The 18,499-nt window shown below is 51.5% G+C and overlaps 1 protein-coding gene across 1 annotated transcript in view; it reads left to right on the top strand.

Annotated features, from left to right (window-relative positions):
- NOS1AP (nitric oxide synthase 1 adaptor protein) overlaps window positions 1-18,499 on the top strand; it is a 282,470-nt gene that overhangs the window by 244,943 nt on the left and 19,028 nt on the right. Inside the window, exons 5-6 of the mRNA XM_077760010.1 lie at window positions 6,834-6,942; window positions 16,346-16,487. Coding sequence (XP_077616136.1) covers window positions 6,834-6,942; window positions 16,346-16,487 — 251 coding nt within the window. The remainder of the gene's footprint in view (window positions 1-6,833; window positions 6,943-16,345; window positions 16,488-18,499) is intronic.

Below are 18,499 nucleotides of genomic sequence, written 5' to 3'. Positions count from 1 at the left end.
ATATTGGCAGGACAGTGACGATTTCTCTTCCATTTGCGAGTTTAGCGTTTAGAAGTGTTTGTAGGGCAGGCACTTCGTGGCTCACAGAAGACGTGCCCACGCCCGGTCTCGCCCACTCTAGCACCTGCCCGTCCCGGAACCTGACAGCCGTTCGGAAAGCTATTTGTATTCTCCGTTCAAGGCTTAGGAGAGAAGGAAAGAGCTGTGTGCTGGGGCTCGGTGCCGGGTCTGAACCCTCTGCCCTGGGGCTCTGTGCTTCCGTGCTGTGGCAGGGCCCCGGGCCGGCTAGCGAGACCTGCCAGGCAGGCCTCCCCCCTGCTCACGGTGGGGGGTGGGGGGGCTCTGCGTCTGTGGGTCTCGGGAGAGGGAGTGTGGACCTCACTCTTGACGTTTCACCTTCTCTGTAGCCAGTAGGTTCCAAAGTCAGCAGGCAGCCCCCATGGAGAGGAGGGCCACGTCGATACCTGGGGGCATGGCCCCGTCGTTTCTTAGAGGCCACCATACTCAGAAGGCGGTGACACTAAGCTGGAGACCGAGCAGCCGTAAGGGACGAGCACTTGAAGACAGAAGGGCCACATAAGTCATTCCAGTTGGTCCCAAAAAGGCAAGGGCACGAAGAAAACTCAGGGTTTTATGTCGCAGCCCTTATAAAGTGCCTAGTGTGGCAGGCGGGGGGCGGCCGTTGCTGGCAGAGCTGAGCTGGGGGCCGTGAGCTCTTGGGCGGAGGACGAGAGAAAAGGCTCAGGGGACAGTGGCACACGGCGAGGGGAGGCTCCCAGGCGTCCGTGTGCATCCACACCCTCCCCTGTTCCATTTTTCAAATTCTAGTATAATGAAGAAGTCTCTACACTTGGAACCCCAGAGGGGACACCTTACAGGCCCCTCGGTTCCATCCTAACACATGGAGGTGAGGAGCGAGTGGGGACATGGCCGAGGCCAGAGAACGGTGAAGGGGGAAATACCTATACGCTAAAGTCATGGCTGCGGTGAAGATATCAAAGGTAGATGTTTGTTTATAAGTAGGCTCCATACCCTACACAAGCCCAACGTGGGGCTTGAACTTGTGACTCTGAGATCAAGACCTGAGCTGAGCTGAGAGTCTGAGGCTCAACGGACTGAGCCACCCAGGCACCCCCCCACCCCCACTCCATTTTTCTAACTCTCTCTCTCTCTTTTTTTTTCCTCCACTGGAGAACTATCTGATCTTCAAACTACGAACACTAGAACTTAAAAAAAATAGGATGTTTCAAAACCATGAGGGAAAAGGCGTCCCTCCTTTAAGTGTGTCTGGGCCTCGGGGTCCTAATGAACGAGATTGTGGGTCACAGTGAGATGTGAGAAGGTGCCCAGTGTAAAAGCATCCCACTTTCTAGGAAGGAGGAACATCTGGGTCCAGGGATTAGACACCAGTGAACTTGTAGAAGACATCACTGCGCAGACAGTCTGTGAGCTTGGAAAGGACGTGCTGATCGCTAGGAGCCCGTCCTAAACCTCGACACCCAGGGAAATCCACCTGGCGAGCAGTCACGCAGATTGGCTCCAAGTGTCCAAGTTGGCCACAGCGAGATGCGGTGACCAAATAAAAGGCCACCCTCAGAGACACTTTGCTAGAAATTCTGTTCTGGGGCGTGGAAAATATTTCCCCAAATACGCCCCGCGATGTTCACATCCCTTCCAGAACGTCACTCAACTCCGGCAGCTGCATGGAAGGCGGGGGTGTGTAAAGTAAAGGTGCACGAGGAAGAGGGAGGTCGTTCTTACTGGGCAAGCACGTGTGTTGGGCGTTGTGTTCGGTATAAATACTTGATACCTTGCGGAGATGAGTACTGTACCTGTTCAGGAAGGAGTGTGGTGTCGACTGAGCCATTTGCCGGAGGTCAACAGCCGGGAAGTCAGAAACGCTAAGACTTGAACCCACATCTTTCTCCCCCTCTCAGGCACCCAGGGCAAGGCTCCCTGAGCGGGTGAGGGATGAAAATCCGTTCAAGAACTGTTGAAAGAAGAGTGAGTGTGTCACTTTAACAGGGAGGGGAGTAAATAGAAGCATGCGGTGGTCCCCAGATATTCACAAGGTGGTCCTTTGGAAGCTGCTGAGCCTGATCCCTAAAGCCCCACGGGGCGCAGCTAGGGCACTGGGGTGGAGGTGGTGGGAGCACTTCCTGTTTGCTGACCGCTTGCTGTAGGCTCCTCTCACTGCGTATCTTCACTCTGTAGCCCCAGGGGTGAGGTGCAGCCCTGTGATCATCCCTGATTCGCTGGCGAAGAACCACGGGGGTCGCCCACCAGTAAGCGACACAACCCGGGCCTAAAATCCGGGTCTGTCCCACACCAGGGCCAGCGTTTTCAACCATTTCCCTCCGCTCTATTCCTGGTGGTAGATTTCTCTCTCTCTCTCTGTCTTCTCTCTCTTTTTAAATTTTTTTTAACATTCATTTTTGAGAGAGAGACAGAGTGTGAGCAGGGGAGGGGCACCGAGAGAGAGGGAGACACAGAATCCGAAGCAGGCTCCGGGCTCCCAGCTGTCAGCACAGAGCTCGACACAGGGCTCGAACTCATGAACCACAAGATCATGACCTGAGCCGAAGTCAGACGCTTAACCGACTGAGCCCCCCAGGCACCCCGAGAGAGAATGTCAAGTAGACTCCACGCTCAGCATGGAGCTCAATGGGGGATTTGATCTTGATCTGAGCCGTTATCAAGAGTCGACACTCAGCTGCCCAGGCGTCCCACTGGTAGATTTCTGATCGATGTAAGTGAAAAGTACCACGTGATGAAAGATGAGAATCTCCCACAAAGGGACTCTTCTGTCAGGGAGTGAAGTGCCCATCGCTGACACACCCTGAGTGGCAGGGACACTGACTTGGGGCCAGGCCTGAGCCACACAGGTGTCTTTCTAGGTTTGATTTTTCCCCCTGTGCTCTTAAGAGAAACCAGTTTACTTTAGATTAACAAGGAGACGGCGGTGTTGATGGTGGGTCTGGTGGTTCTTTATCACTCTGCCCACCTGAGCTCGGGGATAAGCTCCACGCCCAGTTTCTCCATAATACTTTGTATGTTTGGGTCGTTTACGATATGCTTATGGGCATAACAATCTGTAGAAAAGTTTATTGCAATGGCTTTAGAGCGTAACAGTTCCATTAGGTGAAAATTCTGATCCCATGCATATTTGAAAAGAAAAAGAAATTCGAAGGGGGAACAAAACCTCACAACACCTTTGTAATCGTTATGATGCGTGTATTACAGTAGTATGTGAACCGCTCTGCTATCCTGCCCTTGATCATTATACTGAAAGTTGAGACAGTTGAGGTCCTTTTTGGAAGCAGGATCAAAATCGTACCGGACTTAGAGGTAAAGAAGCCGGAAAAGCTCTCTTTAGTCTCTTGAGCCCTCCCCTCCCCCACCCGCCCATCACAGTTCTTAAGAAAACCGAGGTAGGGAGAAATAAGGGTTCTTGGAACATGTTTCTAGATCCGGAATTCTGGACCCGGGGCGTTAAGTGGTGAATGAGATCGCATGGAAAACCTTCTGTCACTCGACTGTGTTGGCGGACCCTTTGCTAAGCTCTAACTGGCTGACTTTTTGGTTAGCGAGGCGTTGTTATGTTTACAGCGACACATTAAGTTTCTGAGCCCAGACATAGCAAAACCATCTCCAGAGAGCTCCGGCCCACAGAGACTGCCTCCACGCACAGGCTGTCCTCATGTTTGCTGGAAAGGGGTTTTGTCCATCAAGGGAAAAGGTAACCTCTGTGTCCTGCCGTCCCTAGCCGCCTCCCCAGTCTCTCTGCCCTGTCGGCTCGCCTCTCCACTTTCATATTGCTCTCTCAGCTTTAGATCCACCTCTCTGCCTGTAGGGCATTCCATAGTAATTAAAAACTCAGAGATGGAAGGAATTTTATGTAGGACGCAGCTGAACCGACCGACTTTCCTTCCAGCGGACAGGAAGTGAATAACCAGACAGACTACATCGTGGGTGCTCGTTAACGAGAGCATGCGCGCCTCCCTCCCTCCTCGGTGGGCATTAGGAACTTTCTATGAGCCAGTTTCCATGCTGGCCGTGGGGCCACCAAGATGTAGTCCTTTTCCCTTCAAGGAGCCCTGGCCTGAATAGCACAGCATAACAGGTGTGCGGTGGTAATGGTGAGCTCAAGAGGGCTCAGCAGCTCAACGATATTTGGGAGGTCGGGGTTGGGGGGGGGTGGTGGCAGGAAGGCATCTCTGAACCAAGTCTTGAAGGATGCCAGGGGTGTCACGGCAGCGGCAATGGCGGTCGGTGTACGGGACTAGTTCCAAAGGGCTCTGGAGAGAGATGAAAGCGGGAGGGTGGATCCTCCATGCTGAGGAGATTGGAGTTCATTCTGACAGTAGTAGGAAGCCTTTGAGTGGTTTTTAGAGGGAAATAACCAGGTGTAGTTTTTTAAAAGTCCTGCTTCGCTAGCTACGAAGAGGATGGGTTGTCGGTAAGTGAGCTAGGAAGCAGAGAGAGACACGCGTGGCTTGCAAAACTCCAGGTAAGAAAGAAGGATCTGTGAACTTAAGGCAGTACCGTAGAGAAGAAGGAAATACATTTCCAAGCTGTGTGGAGGAGACGGGCTGCAAAGAACTTGGCCATGAGCAACAGATGATAGAGAACAAGGCAGGGAGTCAAGGGTGTGGTGCAGGCTTCTGCTTGAGTGGCTCTGGTATTCCCCAACAAGATGGTGCCTGGGAGAAGGAAGGTATTGATTGCCGGGAGAATTACAAAGACGATGATTAATTCTTGGGGGGGCATGATAAATTTGAGAAGCTTTAGAGATGTTCAAGAGAGAGGTCTGTGGCTCAGTTGGTTAAGCATCTGACTCATGACCTCAGCTCCGATCATGATCTCACGGTTCATGAGATCAAGCCCTACGTCGGGCTCTCTGCTGACGGTGAGGAACCTGCTTGGGATTCTCTCGCTCTGAAGTAAATAAAAGTTAAAAAAAGAGTAAGAAAAAGAGGGGATTTCTGGAAGGATTGCCAAGTGGGCCTGGGTTTCAGGAGGGAGGTGCTGGGTTACAGTAGTTGGCTGGCCCTTCCCTTTCTCGGGACCCTCGTTAAACAAACGTGGGCACATCTCATCTGTGCCTGTCACATTGGGTGGACATGCGCGATGTACTGACGTGACCTCTAGCAGAGCGAGCACAGGATTGTGCTCCCCAAGGTGAACTGGGGTTTCTTGCCAGGACTGTTCGCCTCTGTATCCACTTGGCTTCTGAACGTCCCTCCCATGTTTCCTGGGGTCCTTGGAGAGAATCTCAGTAAAAAGAGATCTATTGAGAGACCATATCAGTAAGAAGTACAAAGAACTTTGCTCATCATTTCATCTTCCGGGTAACCTCACGAGGTGTTAAGAATGAGCAGGCCCATTTTGCAGATAAAACCTCTGGGGGTTACATGGCTTTTACCTGAGTAAGTGGGGAAGTTGTGGGCACGACTCTAAATCCCATTCTCCTTCCGCCAAGTATTCAGCCCTGACTTACAGCAGAACGGATCGGCCTGTTAAATCCTTGGGTGGCAGTTGTTACTGGGGAAGAGATGTCTTATGGACGTTGTGTGGCCCCGGAGGTGTCTGTCTGGAGCGATCCCCTCCTTGGATCGCCCCAAACCAGTGCCCCTGATGCACACCATCTACGTCCCTCCCCTGCCCATGCTGGCAGCGCAAGGACCTGGTGGACCGGGTGGCGCCCTGTCTCAGGCCCACTGTGGACTCAGCCATCACGGCCTTGCCTGTGACTGTCCCCAGGTCCCCCTTTGCCTCCACTCGGGCGCCCAGCAGCCAGAGAGATCCTTCCGTTCAGAGCGTCAGGAAGTCAGTCCTCTGCTCAGAAGCCTCCAGTGGTTTCTCACTTCAGCTGGGGAGCAAGCTTTCCCTTCAGGGGCCCCTGTGTTCTGGCCTCTGACTGCTTGGATGACCCTGTCAGCACACCCCTCCACTTGAGCCACCCTTTGGCCTTTGGCCATTCCCCGAATGCTTCTAGCACCTTCTGAATGCCGCTGGGCATTCATATTTGCTGTTCCCGCTTCCTGCAGTGCATTTGGCTCGACGGTTCCCTCACACTCAGGCCCCTGGCTCTCCGTGAAGCCTTCCTGCTGGCCATGCGGTCTCCCCGCCTAAAACACCAGCCCCCCACCACGCTCTGTCCCTTGCTCCTCCTATTTTTCCTCAGAACGCCAGGTTTCTGTTTCGTTATGGAAAGCTGCCCGTGAGCTCTGACAGTGAAGGGGCCTTCTGTGTCCTGCCGCCTTTATGGATCCAGGCTGGGATAGCACCTGGCCCACGGCGTGCACGCTGGAAGGGGTGGAGGAATGGCGGAGTGAACACACGGAGGCCATGGGCCTGCTGGCGAGGGGCGGCAGGTGAGGTCAGCAGCACTGAGGGACTTAACGATGATGACACAGAGCATCTTCATCTGTCCAGGCCTGGCCGGCACTGCCGGCTCCCAGAGTCTGCTTGTTTGGAGGTAACTGTGAACAGGTATCCGGAAATTGCGCCCGTTTCCATGGTTCAGATACAGGTTGATTGCTCTGATGAGAATGGCAACAATTTTTTTCCTTCTAACATACACGTTTACCAGCACGGATTTGCTGCCTGGGGACAGCGTGGGGTCCGTACCTGCCCACGCCCGCTCGTCTGAATGTGGAGGTCACCCCAGGGTGTCAGTGTTGCTGGAGCCTCCAAAGTGTCGCCTGCATTGTGGCTCCCGTAGGAAGAAGTGAGCTCTGTCTTCAGCGTGTCCTTGAACACAAGTTCCCTTATTAGAGATTTGACCCTCACGCCGTCTTCAGTGCGTTTTTCTGTTGCTCTTTCTGTAGGATCTTCTACGTCTCCCATGATTCCCAAGACCTGAAGATCTTCAGCTATATCGCCCGCGACGGTGCCAGCAATATCTTCAGGTGTAACGTCTTTAAATCCAAGAAGAAGGTAAATGGGTAGCCATCGGTCATATTTTGTTTTCCTCTGATGGAACCAGAGTGGTCCGAAATGTTGGCCCGTCCACTGTTGAGAGGCAAGATTTGACATGGCCTTTTGCATGCACGACACGGGGGAGCCATCGAGCAGTCTGTCAGCGCTCCTGCGTGATGAGGTTCTCCTTTCGTTTTATCTGAGCTTTGTACTCCATGACAGGGAGACGGCCGGAGAGAGCTCGACCATTGGATGAGGGCTCCATATGGGGACAGGTTGATAGCATGGGAGAGGCGCTCCCCTCGGTGTACGGTGGGAAAGAAGCGTGCTGTTTATTTAAGTGTCTTTTCATCCTAATTCTGCGTATCGATCAGGGGCCCATAAATCACAACATGCAGGATCTAGTTGAGACTTTGTGTGCGAGGCTGGTTGTCCTGGGTAGTTATTTTGGTCTGGTAACCTTGATGCTTGAGTAAATGCAGCTTTGGCCATTCAGTAGATGCTTTTTCCGTCATTTCTCCAGGAATTTAACACGCAAAACTGGTGTTGGAGACTGGGAGTTTAGTCCCCACTCTACTGGGTCTCAGCCTCTTTGTCTATAAAATAAGGAGGAGGAGACACAACCAGAGTTTCCTAAAATGCCTCCTGTAAAATATTTACCATCCAAAATGCTTCGTGTTAAAAATATCCCCTTTGAATTTTCCAGGAAGTCTTAAAGTTTGAGAAGGCCTTCGAATTCTGGTTAACCCAGCGTTTCTCAAACTGATTTGGCCACGGAATCATGTTTTTTTCCATGGAATCTGTCTGATATCCTGGGAACTAGTTTCTCTACAGAAGAGATTTCAGAAAATGCTTTCTTTATGCCTCTAAGATTCTTCACAGGTCTGCTGTTCTGGACGCAAACCATGGAGCATGGCTTTCTGTGGGGACAGTTTCCAAATCCATCCCTGCGTACACTTTCTTTGATGCTGGATGGCATCTTCTACTATAAAACATCTTTACTAGATTCGTAGGTACCGTGTCAAGTGGGCACAGTAAGAATAGTACATGACAAGGTCGAGATTCACTAACGTGTGTCCTGTCTCCCACCCTGGCTCCACCCCGAAAATTCTACTTGGCTGATTAGCTTCTTCCTCTAAGGAAATTGGTGCCCTTGGCCACGTGTCCCCAGGCTTTTTAATGCAAATTATGGAATTTGGGTGGAAAGACCTAGAACTGGAAGAGTGGAAAGAAAATGCACAAGTTTCCAGGTTTCCCTTCTAGATAACCGTATGGTGGAGCAGAAAATGTGTAAATGGGGCTAAGGTGAGCGGCCTGTGGAAGAACTGATGGGAAGAGGAGGCGGGTGAGGGAGAAAATGAAAAGCCAGAGGGGCTGCAGACGGGCCTATAGGGCTTGGGACAGTGAGCAGCCCTTCTGCAGCTGTGAGGTGGTCTGGGAGATGCAGTGTGTTGCCAGAACTTACGCATCGGATCAACTGTAATGTTCTTTGACAGGTGCAGCTAAGGACTAGAATCCCCGTTTAATTCATTCCAAGTGCCCAGCTGTACATCTGACCGCAGCTCAGTCCAGAGACTGGAGCACGTGGACCTTGGAATTTATTAGAGATACAAATGGCACATTGTAATTGTCCAAGCGCTTTCATATCTAATCTTACTTGATCCTTATAAAATCTCTGCGAAGAAGTTAAGACAGGTACTTTTCACCCCCGATTTCACAGATGAGTAAATTGAAGCTCAGAGAGAGTAGGCGACTTGCCCACGGTCCCGTGAAGAGGCACTGGCTAGAGGCAGAGAGAGACGTGCAGAAAGCATGAGGGTTGAGCAGACGACCTAGGTAAGGGCTATCGTTATATTTGCTTTGCCGTCAGAGCTAGCGTAACAATGCAAACGCCTCGGGATCGCCCCGTCCTTCTGCCAAAACCCAGTCTGAGAGCAGTGCCCACAGGAACTTTGACCGTGAAATATGGCACAGGATTAAGTTCTTACTACCCAGCCGCCAGGGAGTGGTCACCCGCCTCCCTGTCTGTTCGGCTGTTTCCGTGTCTCGTAGCCCTTGGAGCTAATTCTCATCTCCGGCTCTTCCATTTTCCATGTCCTGTTTGCTGCCCCCTACGGAGCCTGTAACTCTTGGTAGAGTGGATTCTCAGGCCCTATGCTGGCCGTCAGCCATGCCACTGAAAGAAGGGTTTCCAGATAGCTTGGCCTGTGAACCCCTCTGCCGCCGAACTCTCGGTGGAAGGGCCAGCTTCCCAGCCGGTGGGGAGGGTGGAGAACACGCCTGCAACGTTTTGCACCCTTGTCCCGGGTCGCCTCTGGAGATGGTGACGCACTGCTTTGTAAAGCACTTTTGGTCTAGGGAGAGCATAGTTCACTTGGCGAGTCGTAGGAATACTTAGGGAGTGAAGGAGGGGACGACTGTATACCCTGAGGAAATGTGTGGTAGGGATGTTTCTGGATTGTCCGGGGTCAACAGGGAGGCCTCTGGACCTGCGGCTGGCAGACCTGGATGTTCTCGTGTTGATCGTAGTATAGAAAAACCTGAGATGAGCTCCGTGCTCTGTCAGGGCTTGGGTACTGCTGTTCGGATCAGCCATGGCCCCTGTGTGTGTGTCCGTGGCACGCTGCTGTGACAGGCTCCCAATGTGCTTGTCGTAGTTGACTCCAGGGAGCAGGATTACCTCTTCTGTCATTTGAGAATATGGGTCTGGTGTCTCCGCTCTCCTGGTGGAGCCCCACCCCCACCCCGTGCCTCCCTCCGGTCATGGTTCTGTATCTGCAGATCTTCACCGGGGTCGCTCACGCATAGAGCCGGCCCGCTTCCCCTTCCGGGCTTTCGTCACAAGCTACATAGCAAAAGGTTACAGGGAGGTAACCTACCACCTGCTTGTTAGTCATCTGGGTCTCCAGGTTACCCAGGTTCTAGCTTTCTATGAAGTCAAGCCTTATAAGAAGTCATCTAGTTTGGTTACCTGCTATGTGGCTGTGACTTTTTTTTTTAACTGTTTTAAATGTTTCTTTATTTTTGAGAGAGAGAGAGAGAGAGACAGAGCAGGGGAGGGGCAGAGAAAGAGGGAGACACAGAATCCAAAGCTGTCAGCACAGAGCCCAACACAGGGCTCAAACCCATGAACCCTGAGATCACGACCTGAGCCGAAGTCGGACGCTCAACGCCTGAGCCCCCCGGGCACCCCTGTGCCTGTGACTCTATGTGAGTTATCTAATTTCATTCCTATGGTTGGTATGTAAAGATAGGTACTTGTTGGGGCGCCTGGGTGGCTCAGTCGGTTAAGCATCCGACTTCAGCTCAGGTCATGATCTTGTGGTTTGTGGGATCGAGCTCCATGTCGGGTTCTGTGCTGACAGCTCAGACCCTGGAGCCTGTTTCAGATCCTGTGTCTCCCTCTCTCTCTGCCCCTCTCCCGCTCATGCTCTGTGTCTCTCTGTCTCAAAAATAAACTATAAAAAATTAAAAAAAAAAAAAAGGTACTTGTTCTGGGAAAATAGAAGCTTAAGGGACATAAGTCACAGTAAGTAGAACTGAACCCAGAGAGTCTGACTCTGGAGTCCACATCCCATTCTCCATCAGGAAGTCGCATGACAGGGAGTAGCCTCGCTCCCCAGGACCTATTTGTGACAAGGACCCACTGCACTTGTCACGCGGGTGTGAAGAGCTCCTTCACTCTGAAGGACCCACGTCACTTTGACCTAGGTCTTCTCTCACTATCTGTGGTCAGCATTGACTCTGCTTGTAGAGTTGAAGGAGAGGGTCCAGGAAAGAAGGTTGCCGTGGGTCACCCAGCGAGTCAACAGTGCCACTGAGATTAGAACCGGGCCCACAGCTTTGGCCGCCACACTCTGTTACGTGAACCTCATATAAGGAACATGAGCCTTTGGACTTGAGCGTTTCCAGCCATCAAGTCAGATGAAAGGCATCTCAGGAATGCAGGTTGTCATGTGTGAGGCGACCTGATCTCCAGAACAAGTCCTGCGTGAACAAGAAGGATCGCCAGGACTGTTCTTCCGTGTCTGTGCAGGGGCGACCGCCCCAGCATCATTCAGATTGTCGTTAGAAGGAAGATGGAGAGAGGATCTTTTCCTCGCCCGGAGTATCCAGGGGAGATATCTCCTAGTACCTCGGCATTCTGCTTCCCCCCTTGGGGGTGTAATGATAGTCTTCATTTGCAAGCTCTCCTGCCTCTTGCGTGGTCCCTTTGACCTCGCCTGTGGAGACGATGTCGCCCTCCTGTCATTTTCTCCCGGCCCCAGGAGGATGAGGCTGTCGGCGCTGATTAAGTGTGACTGGACTTATTAGTGCATCAGTGCGTGGAGTGTGGGTGATTAACAGGAGCTGTAGGAATCTCCCCGTTATCTTCACGGGGCAGCTCCTTGAAATCATTTGCCTGTAATGATAGCTCAGTTGGTTTGTTGAGGAGAAATTACTTCCTCCTGTAATGCTGTCACCACCAGATTAGGGGCCACAGCTGAGAAGTTTCACTGTCCTTGAGCACTTGCAATGGATTTTGAATGACGATGACAGTCCCGTGTTAAAGAATAGGCTGCTTGCCTGGCCAGGTTGAGGGTATGCAGGAGAGACGGCTCCTAACCTCAGGGAAAGAGCCCATCTTTGTATTTTAAATGTTGGAGCCAGATGGGGTGGGGAAGTCAAACTACAGAAATCACAGGTCTCAGAACTCATCTGGTCCAAACCTCCCCTGTTGATGGATGAGGAAATCGGGATCTGGAAAGGTGGACTTACTCGCTCCTGGTCACCTTGGTGGTTACTGGCAATCCCGAGGTTATAACCCAGCCCTCTTTTCTCTACGGCAGTCTGGTTCATGCGCTAGCAGAGTACAAGGAAGAACCCAACAGCCTCCTGGAAATGTTAAGATCCCCTGTCTCCTGTCAATGTTGAAAGTCCTACCCACTTTGAAACAAAACTTTCCCCATAGCGAGCAATATTCTAGAGTCCAAGGCATTGCCTCAGTCAAATTCCAGGATCAAGGCTATTACATAATGTGTTGGACGGTAACTGAACCCATCTCTCAGAGCCTTAGTACCGTTGGATCTTCCTCTGTATAGAAGTCCAGATACATTTCCTGGCTTCAGCGTTGTGAATTCCATACATTGCAGGCATTTGATAAGATAGAAGCTTAAATCTTTTACTATGGTTCAAATACACACACACAGAAGGACATTAGAGAAACACGGCCTTCAGTTCTATTTTTTGTTGAGACTATGGTGGTTCGGGTCAAGGAAAGGGCGCTGTGCTTTATTGCTGTCATAGATGAGAAGACTTAGAAACCCGGGAACTGTGCTGGAGCTGACTTCTGGGGCTTCCGCCCCCTGGAATTCAGAAGCGCGCGGCACACGGAGCTCCCGCTGGGGTTGAGGAACAGTGGATGAGAACAGAGAAGCGAGAGCTGGTAGACGAATAAGGAGCCTTCCTTGTAGGAAGCATGCCTCACTTCTCTTTCTCTTCTTACTGTTGCCATTGCCGTCTCCGTCTCCACCTTGCGTTCTGCTCGTTATCTGAAGACTCCTCCCTCCACCTCCCAGAATTGTGAAATACAGCTTCTTCCAGGACAGCGGACTTCGGAACAGCGCCCGTGGCGATTTATGAAGTCAGCTGCAGAAGGAGACGAATACTTACCATTCTGCCCGTGTACGTAATGCTCGGAAGATTCCCGACATTCACGGGGCCAGCCGACAACGAGGTCGCTGAAAAGGAGAACAGCAGATAGAATCATGACTGGCTGGACTTTTCCGCCGGAACAGTGAAGGACGGGGATCAACCTTTAGATCGTTGTCTTCCTAAAGCTGCTGTGCAGGCGTGCCACCAAGGAGCCTCCCACTCTCGCTGGGGGCAAGGTGTTCACTCGTGATCGCCGGTGCAATATACCAGAAACCAGCACGTGCCCAGCGTGTGCTCAGCAGCCACAGGAGACACGCTCTAGGGCAGCTCTTGGTTGCATCTTGACATCTGTGCTGCGTTGAGGGATGGCCTGTGGGTGAGCAGGAAGGGAGCTTTGCCAGCATGAATAAGTAGATGGTTTAAAGAGGCATTTCTTAGCGTCGTGAGGGTAAGTGGCCTAAAGTCCTGACACTGCTTCCTTTCCAGGCCTGTTTCACAAAATTGCCTATAATCGGCACTCTCCTGAGTGGCCGCGCTCCCCGTCTGCGGCTGAGAGCCACTCTGAGGTTAGCTACTCCTTCCCCGCTTTGAAAACATCAAAGCAACTACATTCAGCCTCATCTTGACAGCGCAAAGCCCACAGATGCTTCAGGGCTGCTGATGGAGAACGGCTTCTGGGCAGGAAGACTTGATCCACGTGGCCACGTACTCCAGGGGCTTTTGTGAAACTAGACTGGATTTGTACTGCAATAATACAGTAACGTGACGCTATTGAAAAATCTAGTAAATTCCAGGGAATGGCCAGATCCCAGAGCTGGACAAGGCTGCCTTCCCCACATGCCACCTGTTGGCTCTGCTTTGTACCTGGCTCTCCTCACATCTTTAAAACTCCACTTTGATTTCCAAAGGCCTATTGGTGCTCATGAGACATGAGCCTCATGACCCCTGGGGACCCATGAAGAGGGTTCTTTTGACCACTGCTTTCAGGGAGACTTCTCCCTCGTGGGCTTAGATGTGGCTTATTAACTAGTAAACCTTAGCACGTGAGAATCCTACATTCCAAGGTGGCAGGCAGAACCCGTTTTCTCGCTTACGAGGCCGGAATGCCCAGTCCCCGAGTGGGGCAGGCCCGGCAGACCGGAGCCAGCCTAGCTGAGCAGACAGCGGACGGCCCCGGCGGTGGGGGGGACAGCCCCACCAGGTGCAGGTTCGGGTGATTTCCCCAACAAGGTCCTTACACAGGAACCTACTAAATGTAGACTTTTCACTGGTGAAAGGAGGCAGCCTGAAAGGTCATGGGGGGCACCTGACCTCACACAGCCATTTCTGAGAATTCGGAGCCATCCAGCCTCTTCTACCTGCTACGGTGGTGAGTGGGGAGGCCAGGTGTTTTCTGCATTTACAGCCATGCTGTAAAGCAGGTAGCAGGGTAGCTTGATTCCAAGTTCAAGTTCAGAGGGCTCTCCATGGGACATGCTACCATAGTGTCCTTTGAGTGTGAATGAAAATATAACCTACATCAGAGCAGAGTGGAACACACACTGAAGGGAAACCGTTTGGCAGTGAATACACAAATCTAGAACTCGAATCCAGCAATTTCCTCGTGGTGGAAACCACCAGAGCGTCTCCCATCAGAGATCACCAGGCCCGTGGGTTCTCTGTCATGAGCTGGCCTGGGGGAGAGGGTGGTCTGGCCTTTTCGGTGCTCACGTACGTACGGAAGAGGCAATCCCCTTAATATCTTTATGTTTCTGTTGTTGGTATAAGTAAGCCCAGCCTTTCCTATTTATTTTCTGTCTTCCCTGCCTTTTGGCACAAAAACCTGAACTCGCTCGTTCAGTTGATGCCACGAAGGTGAATGCGGCACAGCCGCCATGAAGGGCGGAGAGCGAGGAAATGGGAGCCTGCAGCGAGGAGGCAGGACGCCGTTTCCATCGCGGGGCCGGCAGGACCAGCCACCCTAACATCTGCATTTCCTGCCTCTTCAGGGAATCAGAGGTGAGGGTCAGCTGCTTCTGCCAGGAAGTGCACGAACACGTAAAAACGTGAAGCATGAAGCGTGTAAATACTGAGCGTTCAAAACCAGCCCACTTCCTTCCGACGGTTTTGGGTTTATCAATGGTTGGTTGAAACTGCTAGGTGTGTTCCACACGTTCGTCCTCAATAAAGGTGAACGAGATGGCCTTCTTCAGGTGTCCGCCCTGAGTATGTTCCATTGTCCAGCTTGTGACGCCTGAGAAACACAGGTCCCCTGAGAAGTCATCTCCTGGATTTAAACCTGAGCGCTCCCTTTCAAAGAGAAGATTAGCAATCCTGTCTCTGTCCCTTGTCCAGTCCTATAGATTTGGGGACACTTGTTCGAAGACCCTTCAACTCTTAACATCATCTTCTGGTTTTTAATGTTTAATTATTTTTGAGAGAGAGCGTGCGAGTGGGGGAGGTGCAGAGAAAGAGGGGACCGAGGATACGAAGCAGGCTCTGCGCTGACAGCAGAGAGCCCGACGTGGGGCTCCAGCTCACCAACCCTGAGAGCGTGACCTGAGCCAAAGTCGGATGCTCCACCAGTTGAGCCGCCCGCATGCCCCTCGGCTGTTAGCATCATCTTAAAAGCTAGTTAAGGAAAGTGTCCATGGCTCACAGGGATGGTGGCTTATAATGTGTCCTCCCTCGGAGAACCTGAGAGTTTATAGCAACAGGCGCTGTAGTGAATATGGGACATCACTAGGGAGACACGGCCAATCTGGAGTCAGAGCATCAGAAGTGTGACTAATCTCAGCTGTGGGCATGGGGTGATGGCCACAGTTAAATAAACTGTCTGTGGGGACGGGGTGCTCGGGGACCCCTGGGGGCAAGGAGCAGTGAGCTGAGCTCCCCCAGACTGTGCCCTTAAACGCTACCTAGCTCACCCCGGACCCAGTCTTGGGAAGAAAACGAAAGCTGACGGATTCTTCAGGCAGTCAGCTCTCCAGGCCCAGAGAATCTTGCATGTGGATCTTCCTCAGAGCCTGTGTAGGTCGCTTCAGACCATAGAACAGGCTTCCTTGCCCTGTCTCCTCTCCAAGTTCAGCAGTGGAGTACCAGGAGCCAGGGTCAAGTTCGATGCTTGGGCTGTTAAAAGATATGGCTAAGTAGCTCCTCAACCCCCCACCCCCACCCCAACCTCTGCCCTGAGGGAGGAAGGAAGGAAGGAGGGAGGGAGGGAAGGGGGGAAGGAGCCCCAAACAGACCCAAGTGAACCATGCATTTAGAGCAAGACTGGGAAGGCTTACTGGGGTTACGCTTGCGGCCGGTGGTGTTCCAGGGGCACTTGGACTCCGTGTTCGCTGGCTTAGCTGCTTAGACAGTGGCTTCCCAGTCCTGGGTCTGCAGCAGCAGCAGGCAGACCAGCCATTTCCAGCAGGAGAAAACTGAGTTTCTTGTCCCATAGCGATCCCATCAAACATTTGAGTTGTGGTTGGCAGAGGATTCTGGAGCGTGGCAACCACTTTTGTTAAAGTCGGAAGGAGGACGGGGGCCGGTGTGGGCTGCCCTTCCAGCTGACTGGCTCCAGACTGGCGAGGTCCCACTTTCTGGGCCATTGCAGGAAGGAAAACATCGTCACACCCTCCTTTGTGGGCATGTGCACATCAGAGCCGCCTTAGGGTTTTCCGTCTCCTTCCTTTGCTGGCTTCGTGGGTTCCCATCCGCACAGCCCCCGGCACGTCCCCCTCCCCCTCCCCGGGCCCTCCCCGTGTCCTTGCAGAGCGTCCCCACGCCCTTCACCGGCTCTTTCCCTCTCTCCCTCCAGAGCCAAGCCATGCGAATCGTGCGGACCGTCGGGCAAGCCTTCGAGGTCTGCCACAAGCTGAGCCTCCAGCACACGCACCAGAACGCAGACGGCCAGGAAGACGGTGACGGCGAGAGGGACAGCAGCAGCTCGGGGGACCCAGGTGGGCAGCTGGCCAGGGCACTGCAGTGGGCGCGGGCGGCCGTGCAGGAGGGCACCGGCGCAGGACAGCGCATCCCTTCCCCGAGCCCTAGACCGCCAGTCCACTGAAAAAACACTTTTATTCTTTTTCTCCTTCTCTCTGGATTCTCAATTTTCTTTAAGGAATGTGTGTGGCTCTTATAATAGACGATTAAGGATGCTTATCGAACAAGGACGCATTTAAGCTGCTTTATGCTACCAAATCCAACTCCAAAGAAAATTTCAGTACAAAAGCACCTTCGTAAAACAAATTAGAAAGAAGATAAAGTTATAATTAACTTAATGGCTTAAAAAAATTTTTTTTAATGTTTGTTTTTGAGAGAGAGAGAGAGACAGAGTGCAAGCCAGGAAGGGGCAGAGAGAGAGGGAGACACAGAATCTGAAGCAGCTCCAAGCTCCGAGCTGTCAGCACAGAGCCCGACCCGGGGCTCGAACCCACGAACCATGAGATCATGACCTGAGCTAAAGTCGGCCGCTTAACCGACTGAGCCCCCAGGCGCCCCCAGTCTCTCTCGTTTTGAAATGTCACAGTTGTTTCTGTCATATTGATCGTCTCACAGTCAGTGTGGGGGAAATTACAAGCATCAGGAGAGAGCAGAGGAAAACTCAGTATTGTGTATATTAACTTACGTGGAAAACCCAAGGAAAGAAACTAATCACTATTAGAGACGGGAGAATTCGTTTAAGGAGGTGAGGTCTGGTAGTACCACAGTTAACTCAGGGTTGTTGGGTTTTTTCCAGCAACGGCCACTTGGAAGTCTCCGCGGAAGAAAAAATTCATTAGAATAACAATTTAAAAAGATAAAATACCTATGAAGGATTGTAGTAAAATGTCTATGTTTTACATGAGGAAAGTTGTAAGCAGGTAGAAAGTTCTGCGTTGAAAAACCTGAACCATCTTTTTTATTTAAAAAAAAAAGCAAATTCTCCTGTAAATCTCTCAATTTAACAGAACAGTATAAGGATTTCTGATGGCAAAAGGGACACATCAGAAAGCTATCGTTTGCAAAACTTGCAGGATACAGATAAGGCCGTGTTCAGAGGAACATCCAAAGGTTCAACTATTTATGTAGATAGATAATCAATCATGAAAATCAAATTAGTTAAACATCCCATTCAGGACGCTGCGAACTGCTTGAGAGCAGACCATTGAATTTCATTCTGGTGGCACGTGTCCCTGGCTGTGTGATTTGGGGCAAGTTCATAACCTCTCTGGGCCTTTGTTTCCTCTTTGGAAGAAAATAGGAATAACAGTAGAGCGATAACTCATAGAGTTATTGGGACAATTAGGTGAGAAGATAGGTGAAAAATGCCGAGTCTGGTGTTTAGCCCATAGTGAACATCAGATACGTGTGAGCTATTATCATTTTAATGTGAATACGGAAAAATTAAAAAGGCAAGAATAGAAACATTTCTGGAAAGGATGAGCTGTGACAGACGAGTGGCTTTGCAGACATGAAAACATAAAGCTCTAATAGGCAAACTACTGATGCAGGCATGCGGCCCTGACTGGATCAGAACAGAAGCTTCAGACATAGACCCAGACACACATGCTAATACGGGGCACAGAGAACTAGAAGCCCCACGGAGAAAAATACAGAAATCATTAAATTTAAAAATCCATGTGCCTTTGACCCCCAGATTCTCCTCTAAGAATTTATCATAAGGATAAACCCATACATGCACATGTAAAGTTACAGAAGCAAAGAATTGGAAATAGCACGAGGGGATTTTCAAATAGCAGAATATTACACAGTCCTTACAAAAGAATGAGTCTGCTCTCAGGATGCCGGGGGGTGGCTCCATCGGTTAAGTGTCCGACTTCGGCTCAGGCCGTGATCTTACGGTTCGTGAGTTCAAGCCCCATGTTGGGCTCTGTGCTGACAGCTCAGAGCCTGGACCTGCTCCGGATTCTGTGTCTCCCTCTCTCTCTGCCCCTCCCCTGCTTGTGCTCTGTCTGTCTCTGTCTCTCTC

Source organism: Crocuta crocuta, unplaced genomic scaffold, assembly GCF_008692635.1.
Source record: "Crocuta crocuta isolate KB4526 unplaced genomic scaffold, BGI_CrCroc_1.0 scaffold133, whole genome shotgun sequence".
Lineage (NCBI taxonomy): Eukaryota > Metazoa > Chordata > Mammalia > Carnivora > Hyaenidae > Crocuta > Crocuta crocuta.
This window is presented reverse-complemented; position numbering and strand designations above follow the sequence as displayed.